At 37.6% G+C, this 10,000-nt stretch overlaps 1 protein-coding gene across 1 annotated transcript in view; it reads left to right on the top strand.

Moving 5' to 3' along the window:
- Positions 1–3,256: 3,256 nt before the first annotated feature.
- LOC106867956 (cholecystokinin receptor type A) overlaps positions 3,257–10,000 on the top strand; it is a 19,186-nt gene continuing 12,442 nt past the window's right edge. Inside the window, exon 1 of the mRNA XM_014913036.2 lies at positions 3,257–4,876. Coding sequence (XP_014768522.1) covers positions 3,742–4,876 — 1,135 coding nt within the window. The 5' untranslated portion in view covers positions 3,257–3,741. The remainder of the gene's footprint in view (positions 4,877–10,000) is intronic.

Raw genomic sequence — 10,000 nt, 5'->3', positions numbered from 1 at the left:
TCAAATTTTACAAAGTTTCAGACCCCGTGAGTGTCAACATGTAATTTTTTTCATTTGAATTAAAACAATATAACATCGGGATTCGTTCGGTATTCTTTCAATTTTCATTTTAATGTGACAAATATATTATTTCACTTTTATTCACATTTAATTCTAATGTGATAACACTAAGATCATCTTATTTCTATAATATTTATGATACTTTCCTAAGATCATCAAACACATGCTGCAGCACATCAAATGGAGTCTCAAGACAGTAGGGAGATGAGACTTTCCCAAGATCAGCAAAGGCATGCTGCAGCACTTAATACTGAATCATTAAAACAACATTTTAATGATTAGACAGAGGTCCAATAGAACAATTCTCAGAAACAAGCTACATATAAATTCGTTCTTCAAAACTCCTGGAGCTGCTTTCAGATATGATCCATCCCATTCTTATAAAAATGATAATTTTGTCCAAATTGGTGGGCTAAACTCAAATTATCGTTTCTACAAAACTTTAAAATTTCCAAACGAAACTAATAGCACGCGTTGCTCAGGTGGTAAGATAAGATTGCCAGCACTATCAGCTTCTCTTCAACCTCTTACAGATCTTCTGGAAGGCACTTCCATCCAGTCAAAGGATTTTCTGAACAATATCAGACAATGCAACTCTGCATTTTAAATGACATCGTTTGATGCATCTAAGGAGATAATTGAACATGGATTTATGTCGACGTTCAAAGTTCAAAGGCAAGCCTATCATCTCATTGCTTCCCTGTTACCCACTAATGAACAACCACAGTTCTTCTAAATTTACTTTATGAGTGATGTAGGACAACAAACCCGAAGCGGGTGTCAAAACGTCAGACAATGGATTGTGTTAGACGCAGCGCCGACCGCCGCAAAGGAGAGTATATTCCCTGACAGTTTTTCAGTGCGTTCAAAAATCACACAGCCCCTACCCTAATTCTCCATGACAGATTAGGCACTGGAATAATCCAAACAGGCGCATGACATGTCGCTTAGTTGAATTAGCCTATCATTTACCCCACAAATGTTTGGTCGTCTATGCTGCACTTTCCCGTATCACCTGTTTCAACATAACTGTAATATATATATATATATATATATATATATATATACATATATACAAACTTTGCCATTTTAATCCCGAGCAATGCCAGGTATGTAAGTAAAACCTACTTACATAGTAGGAAAACTTAACTATTTCTCCGTAGATTGGAAACCAATGATGAACAATCTTAATCTATTATCTATCCATAATGGAGTCTCATTAGAAATATCTACATCACTTGACCAGTCTCAGAGAAACAAACAGCCAATCTGATTTACTTTGCTCTCCGACAGGTTCATTGTCGAACCTGTGGCAGTGGATACCTTCAGCTTTCTTGGCCCCCGAACCATATCCCTACTCACCGCTATCGGGGCAGAGAGGGCTGTCCGCAAGTGCGAGCTCAGTGAGTCAGAGTGGCTGTTACAGTGTACCATCTCCCTCCGCATCCTCCGGGGCAACGCCTTTTCCATTTTTTCTCCTGGGACCATGAAACTGACTTTTATAGGAAATTGTAGGTTCCACTCCATGCAATAATTTATTATTGCAAACTAATCCACTACCTCTGTCAGATATACAAGCTAACGTGTTGAAAATGTACAGATTTATTTAATATCAGCGGCCTGTTATCAAGTTGTGTTATGTTGACTTAAGATGCATACATTCTGTACGTCGCTTTCGTTTTGTACCGGAGATAAGGTCAGCATAAATTTTTGAAAACGTATACTTCCGACAAGTCTGCCTAAAAACAAATACTTAAGCGATATACAATCTCATTTCTCTTCCTTCTCATTATATCCGTCATTAAGATGGCGAGTAGGCAGAATCATTACTGCACCGGAAAAATGCCTAGCGACATTTCTTCCAGCTTTTTATATTTTGAGTTCAAATTCCGCCGAGGTCGACTTTACCTTTCTTCCCTTTTAGGGCCGATAAAATAAGTACTAGTTGAGTACTGGGGGCGATGTAATTGACTTGCTCTCCCCTCCAGCATTTCAGGTCTTGTATCTATATGAGAAACGATTATAGCATTTCACCATTACAGGGTAAGCTGAGGAACACACGTTTGAAGAAGCAGTGGTATTACTTGTTTCATCGATGAACTGAACCTTTATTTTTACTGATAAATTTTAAAAATAAATGGTACAACACACCACCTTCTCTTGGCCTCAGAGACCATGAGTGTTTGAAGAAACCACGGGATCATGGGTGCTGCAGCATGAATCAGTGCATGAGTATATAGCGAGCTAACGTGAGGTCATATTGCTTGCAACAGTATAGACTCCGCTCAAGTCATCCAAGAACCAGCTGGTTGTATTAAACGTGACAGTCTATATTTACCGTTCAATAGTAAGTAGAGTTCACCTTATAAGCCTTACCACCGTTTCTTTTTATCCCATATTTCTCACAAGACTTGGACTGATTCTAGGTTATGGTGGCAGATCAATGCTATAGGTGTCGCAGAAGGAAGTTGAATCCAGAAGCATGTAATTTCACTGTGGACTTCTTAACAACACGATTATGCAGATGTCCATGATACTTATATACCACTATAGCACTAGGCAATTGTATGTTAAATGTATTGGGTATAGTAATATGCTGGTAATAAAACACAAACGCATGATTATCGTAGTTTTTTGTTTTAGAATTACTCAATCCGGTGTGTCTTTCCTTTCTCAGTGTAATCTGAGTCGTTCAAAGAGTTTTTTTTTATTGCCAAAGGAGGAGGTGGAGCTGCTCGTCATTTGACGAGAAGTTGGTGCAATACAGATATGTCTATGCAATGTGAACAAGTCGACGAGGTGATGAGAGGTCGATACAATTTGAACGTTTGTTAGTTCATATTTTGAGTTTTATAGAAGCTCAGCAACTGATCGGGGCTGAAGTGTTTTCTATTTCTAACGAGCAAATCTAGTCTTTGAGTTACGGTTTTCGCATGAGAAGGTATCATGCGAGATCGGCAGTGATTAAAAAAAAAATAACATTTGTAACAACTTTGAGAATCATAACTGTAGTGCTTACAGAAAGCACTTCGTACGACTTATTAAATAGTTATAATATGTATGTGTACCAAGGGGTTTCCAGCATTTATATTTTTCCATGTTATTTTTCTTTCGTATCTTTCTGGTCAGTTCGACTTGGCTTCATAGAATAAATTTTTATCACATAAGTCTCATAGTCACATAAGTCTCATCTACGCCATTGTTTTGTTATTATCAAGAACACTATTATAACGTCACAATGGCGTCACATCCGAATTTCAAATAATTCGATAAATGCTTTAACTTCTTGCAGAAGTTTTAGTCCAAGAATGGAACATAATTCTTATTATACAAATAGAAATCCAACGATTATTTGTTGCCTTAGAATAGTAAATAGATATTTCATTACACAGTTAAAATATTTTCTAAACATAAAATCAAAGCAACTGGCAGTGATTTAAATTTTAACGACACCATTTACAAATATCTACATTTTCACATTTATAAATAATATTCCAAGCATTTTTCTCTTTTAGCCATATCAATCAATCTACATCAGTTTAATATGTTGCCTTTAAGTTGAATATTCTAAATTTTTGGAACTACAATATTTATATATCAGTATCTTTTACAAATCCTGAAAATATTATCATACTCTATGAGAACCCAAAGGTTTTCTTCAAAATTTGTAAAGCATATTTCATGGAAAAAGCCGAAAGCAAGGAAGACGTGGATATATCTTTGACATATTGGCATCAATACATGGACAAGGAAAAGAGAGAGTATGCTTTAGAAAAGTTAAATGACGAACAATTAGCTTTAAATGTACCTATAATACTTTACATTTCAGTATGTATGACCTTAGGTACTCTCGGAAACAGCGCTGTAGTTTATATATTTTATCGAAAAATGAGGAAAACTGCAACAAATTTTTTTGTGGCAGCTCTTGGCATATGTGATTTAGTATGCTGTACAATATATATGCCTGTTGACATTATTTCTCTACGTTACTCGATGACCTTTTATAGTGAATTCCTGTGTCATTTGGAAAATTTTAGTTTCGCTATAGGAACAATATATGCCTCAGAAATTATCTTCTGTATAGTAGTAGAAAGATATTTGCGAGTGTGCCAACCTTTTCGCAAACATATATCTCGCCGCCTGGCACTGAAAATGATGCCATTTATGTTTTTAATCTCCTTCTTGTTATCCATACCGGCAGTTTGGGTTTTCGGCAAAAGAACGATATGGACTGGCATGTACGGAATTACTGTTGAAATTTGTTCATATGATGAGGACAATATTCATGAAGTCTACCCTCTATATTATTATTGCACATTGCTAAGTTTGAATCTCTTAGTTTTTAACATTCTCATGGTACTGTATTACCGTATTGGGCTGTGTGTTTGGAGATATAAGAAGAGAAGGATGAAAGAATTACAGAAAATAAATGAAGGTCCAAGAGACCCTTCAGAGGAAGAAGTTAACGATGCTCAGGATAACGTTAGTGTGCATCACGTTACAATGAAACCATATAAGATTGATCAACTTAACGAAGCATTTAAAGAAAAAGAAAAGTTAATTAAAAAAACAAATATAGTATTTTTTATCGTTTCTTTAGTCTGGATTATCAGCTATTTGCCTCATTATATTGCAACCTTGTGGACAATTGTTCATAGACAGGGAGTTTCTCCAGAAAGCAAAAGTTATGTTCCATACGAAATAGCAATTCGTTCATACTTCATGAGCTGCGTTGCCAACCCATTCATTTATGGACTTTTAAATATCCGCTTTCGGAGAGAATTATGCAAATTATTTGAGAAAATATTTCGCCGAGGTAAGTATATAGCTAGTATTAATAGAAAATATGAATTTGAAATGAACTTGAACATCATGTGGTTGATTTTTTTTTCTTCATATAACTATGTATTGTATAAACTAAAGGAAAACATTTAGTTCTCGTTTCCTGATCATCATTGCTAAAACATTCACATCTTTTTATTCACATAACTGTTTATTCATTCAATATTTATGTTGAACAAAGCAGCCACTACATAACTGCTAAATCTGCTAGAAATTGCAGCCAAGTCTTCATCTCACATCCTACCATCTTAAAAAAAGGGAGACGTTGGATAATGTAGTCCTGAGACAGAGCGGCCACGGCTGGGAAGCCTTTGTTCATAGGTTCACTCGATCAGGTCTGAGATGGGGCTAAACAACAACAATTAGAAGGAAGTCATTTTATGTGAGCTGCTTCTCCCTGAAAACATCACTTTTTTCTACTGTGGTCAGATGTGGAGAGAATTCTAGTACCAGGGGTGAAATGAACTTCTATCTGCACAGAGTAAAAATAACTGTTCTTCTTTATGCGTTATACCGTTTAGTGCAGACCTAGATTTAGAGAGAGGGGGAGTGAACAAGAAATGAAGAAAGGGAGAATGGATATATGTAGGTGTACGTGTGTGTGTGTGTGTGTGTGTGTGTGTGTGTGTGTGTGTGTGTGCGTGCGTGCACGCGCGTATTTTGCTGTCAGCATTATAGAATGTTATAAGGCAGCGAGATGGAAGAATCTTTAGCAAGCCAGATAAAATGTTTAGCGGCATTTCGTCCGTCTCAGCGTTCAGTGCTCAATTCTGCCGAGGTCGACTTTGCCTTTCATCCTTTCGGAGTGTAATCGAATAACTCCTACTTCAAAAATTTTGGGTTCTGTGCCATAATTTGAAACCAGTATTATAGAATGTTACGAGGCGGCGAGCTGGCAGAGTCATTAGCGCGTCGGAAAAAATGCTTAGCGGTATTTCGTTCATCTGAACGTTCTGAGTTGAAACTCCGCCTAAGTCGACTTTGCCTTTCATTCTATTGGTCTATGAAATAAGTACCTATTGAGAACTGGAGTCTACATAATCGGCAATCCCATCTCCCAAAATATCAGTCCTTGTCTCTATAGTAGAAAAGATTATTACAGGTGGATAATATTGATGAGACAACAATCTACTCCGAGATATACATCACTCCAAAGTCTTCGCTTTCCCACCCTTGGTAGTGTGACGAAAGATTTGCACTAGCTTCTTAAATGTTGGCATAAATCAGCAACCAATTAAATCTACCTTAGTATTTGATTGATACTTTATTTCATGGATCCGTAGGAGAAATTTTCTCGCAATCCTAACGTGAATAAGGAGTGGTTAATCAGAGGTCAATTTCTGGAGCCGACCGCCAAACATGGGCGTTTCAAAACGCAAGATGATGCTTTGCGTTTGGTGGAATTATGAGGAGATAATTCATTACGAGTTCGTTCCGGACGGTCGAAACATCGATGCAAACCTGTACTCCAAATAGCTGGAGCGGATGTATTCCAGTGTGGGGCAAAAATACCCGGTATTGGTTGACAGAAAGCGAGCTTTCTTCAGTAAGACAATGTAAGAACTCCTACTGCTCGAATGACCCGAAGTAGATTCCAGATACTTGAGGGAAACGAATTGATGCCACACTCAACATATAGTCCGGACTTAACTCCGTCGGATTATTACTTCTTCCGATCTATAACCCAAATCTCACGACGCTTCATCAACCAAGAAGTAGTGGAAGCTTCTGTGAAGGAATTCTTTTCCACGTAGAACAAGAACTGACATCAGAGTGGGATAAAAAAAAACTGGTGGAAAGGTGGCTTCAGACGGTACAACACCATGGCTGCTACTTTATATGCTCGGCTGCTTGTGTTGTAACTTGATGAGCAAAGCAAATATTACAAAACTTTTAACTCAACATACTATCTATGACCACAAATATTTCGTCCATGATTATCCCTGGCATTTTCCACACAGTCTATGCAGTATTATTCAGCCATTCATTTTCTTTTTAGATGACAGAAAGAAATGATTTGAGGGAGAATTGATTGCTATTTCTAGAAGGTCCGAGCGACAATGTTGAGGCTTCTCCGACAGCTCGTTGTGTAGCAAGCAGTTCTAGAGAAAAAATGAAATCAGATTGTTGTCTCAGTCCACTTAGACAAAAGATTGATTTCAAATTTTGACACAAGGCCAGCAATTTTGATGGGAGGGAGTAAGTCAATTACATTGCCCAATGTACTCAACTAGTACTTAGTTTATCGACCCTGAAAGGATGAAAAGCATAGTCGACCTCGGCGGAATTTCAACTCAGAACGTAAAGATGGACGAAACGCCGCCAAGCAATTTTTCCAGCGTTGCTAACGATCCTGTCAACTCGCCGCTTTCACAATTAGACAAAAGATTACTTTAAGAGTAACAGAAGTTGCACTGATATTTAAATTTAATAAAATGTGCGTGGTCGAATGAATGAATCCTGGCGTACCATGATAATATTGAAAACTTGTGCATCCTAATGTCAGAGGGTTGGCAATAATGTCCATTGTCATTTGAAGCTTGGGCTTAAAAATGAAAACACTGAAACTCCAAACATTTTATGCTTATATCTAAGGGAAGAATTGAACTCCAAACTATGACTGCAATATGACAAGGTTACCGTATGGTCTTTGTTGACAGCAGTCAGGATATGTGTGTATGATTTACTAGAAGTTACATTTAAGAAACTTGTGAGTTAAATGTTTTAACCATGGATACAAGTGAGTAGTACATAACAGACGGCTTTGCGCTGCTTTTTCTGAGGAGACTGGGAGGGCTACTTCACATAAAAGACATACAAGTTACGTTGTTCATATTTTCCCAGTGGATAGTGTTGAAGAGAAGGCATGTGGCCAAGTGGTTGGGGTGTTTGTTGCTTACAAGATTGTCTTGAGTTCCTGAGCAAGACACTCCATTTCATGTTGTTCTAGTTCATTCAGCTATAAAATGAGTAATCCTGCAACAGTCTGGCTTCCCGTTCAGGGGTATGTTGGGATCTCAGTCACTTATACGTTATAGAAAGCAGTAGCCGGTCCCATGAGCCCTAGGACACGGAGCAGTAATGTGACGGGGTTTATGATGATGATGAGTGTGGAAGAATGTTGCAAGGATGTCCAAACAAGAAACGAAATCGTGATACACAGTTCATCATCAGTAAGCGTATCACCGCATCATGTAGCTGCTATATATAGGATACGCTAATAGAATACATATTCTCTGATGAAAAAAATCTCAGCCTAAAACGTCAGGTTTTTCCCTTTATCGCGGAAAACTAACTTATAAGGGTTTGTGAACGTTTGTCTCGTGTTTTACTCTGATTAAATAATGAATTACTGAAAATATCTGTAGCTTAAATATCTGTAGCAGAAAGGGAATTCCAGACAATTGTAATTCCATCAGTTTAAGAAGAGTTAGGAAAAAGGTAATCAGACAGATTTGTGTAAGTATAATTTTGCAGCTGTTTAGTTCAGAAGAGTAAAAGTCGTTGTAGTAGGAGTGAAATTAGATAGAAGAAGCACAGAGAACGTAAGAGAATTTGTCATAGAAATGTTTTGATGAGCGAATCCTTGTTAATCAGTATGATTATCTTCGTTCAGAATACGATCCCAAATATTTGTTTGTGTAGGAACTGCTGCGTCACTGAAGGGTCAACAGCATTCTCATGTGGGCCTAAACTATTTAGAGTTAGATAGCTTCTGTCACAGCAGAGAGTTACTAGCCATTGTGCTGCATTCCGCTGTTTTGAATATGGTGTTTCTATGAGAAATCCGCAGAGATTGAAGAGCATTGGAAACAGTTGTATGGGTTTTATCGAGTATTGTTTGAGAGAAATGAGATTGTAATGCCGTGTGCTTATATGAATTGTTATGTGCAATATTTTCTGATTTATATGTTGATTTCAAAGTTTGGTACAAGACCAGCAATTTCGGAGGAGGGAGTAAGTTGGTTACATCAACTCCAGTACACAACTGGTACTTATTTTATCGACCCCGGAAAATTGAAAGGCAAAGTCGACCTCGACGGAATTTCAACTCAGAACGTGGACACGAACGAAATACGGCGAAGCATTTCGCCCGACGTGTTAACGATTCTGCCATCTCGCCGCTTTATATTGTGATACGTATATTAAATGCTATACGTATTAATATGTGCAGTATATATTGATATGTGCGACTTATACTGATGAATGCAGTGTGTAGTGATATGAGCAATTTAAATTGATATGTTTTGATATATGTATTCATATGTGCAATAAGTAGTTTTTAATGTCGTTGATAGGATTAATATATGACGTGAAGTACAAAGATATTCTTTCTATTATTTTTTTTACTGTTTATTCTGGACGAAAGAGTCGTGTCCATAGCATTCACACATGCTTTGAGTTCGGTCAGAAGGAAGTTGTTGATATTTCTCTTCAAACTGGTGTCTGCGGGAAAATAAAAGAAGCATAGACATGGTGGAAGTTTTGGCTATGTTTGGATATGAGGCTGACGTTGTTTGAAATCCTTCCAGCAAGCCTTTAGGTGCAAAGGGCTGCGTAGTAACGATAGGAAAAAAGAACTTACGCGTTATGCGTGAGAAGACGCCTTCGTCGAGAAAGATCGTTGTGGAGTAACGGTTGGTTTCCTCTACAAGAGAAAGAACCTTTTGATTAGGAGCCACCATGAAAAGACTTTAACGTTTATGCATGTATGTACGTGCGTGTGCGCGCTTGCGTGTGGCATGTATGTTTGTATCTGTGTATCTGCGAAAATGCTTTTATATATTACACACTCTCGCACACACACACACGCACAAACACACGCACACACGCACACACACACACACACACACGCACACACATAATTTTTAAAAACTGGAAGGGACAAACAATTTAAAGTAAAGTGCCCAATAACACGTTAGAATGTAAATATTTGTTCATATCAGAGTTGAGAGGAAAGATTCTGAAGATACCAAGTGTTGAAATAGTGAGTGATGAGAGAAGAATGAAGCCAAAGAGCAGGCAACTTAATCTGATCCAATCGAAGATTTTACTGATATCAAAAAACATGTTTTTTTTCTAAGTTCTGAGTGTGAAA

This window comes from Octopus bimaculoides, chromosome 18 (assembly GCF_001194135.2).
Source record: "Octopus bimaculoides isolate UCB-OBI-ISO-001 chromosome 18, ASM119413v2, whole genome shotgun sequence".
NCBI classification, from domain to species: Eukaryota; Metazoa; Mollusca; class Cephalopoda; order Octopoda; family Octopodidae; genus Octopus; species Octopus bimaculoides.
Note: the sequence above shows the minus strand (reverse complement) of the source record. Positions and strands in the feature narration are given on the sequence as shown.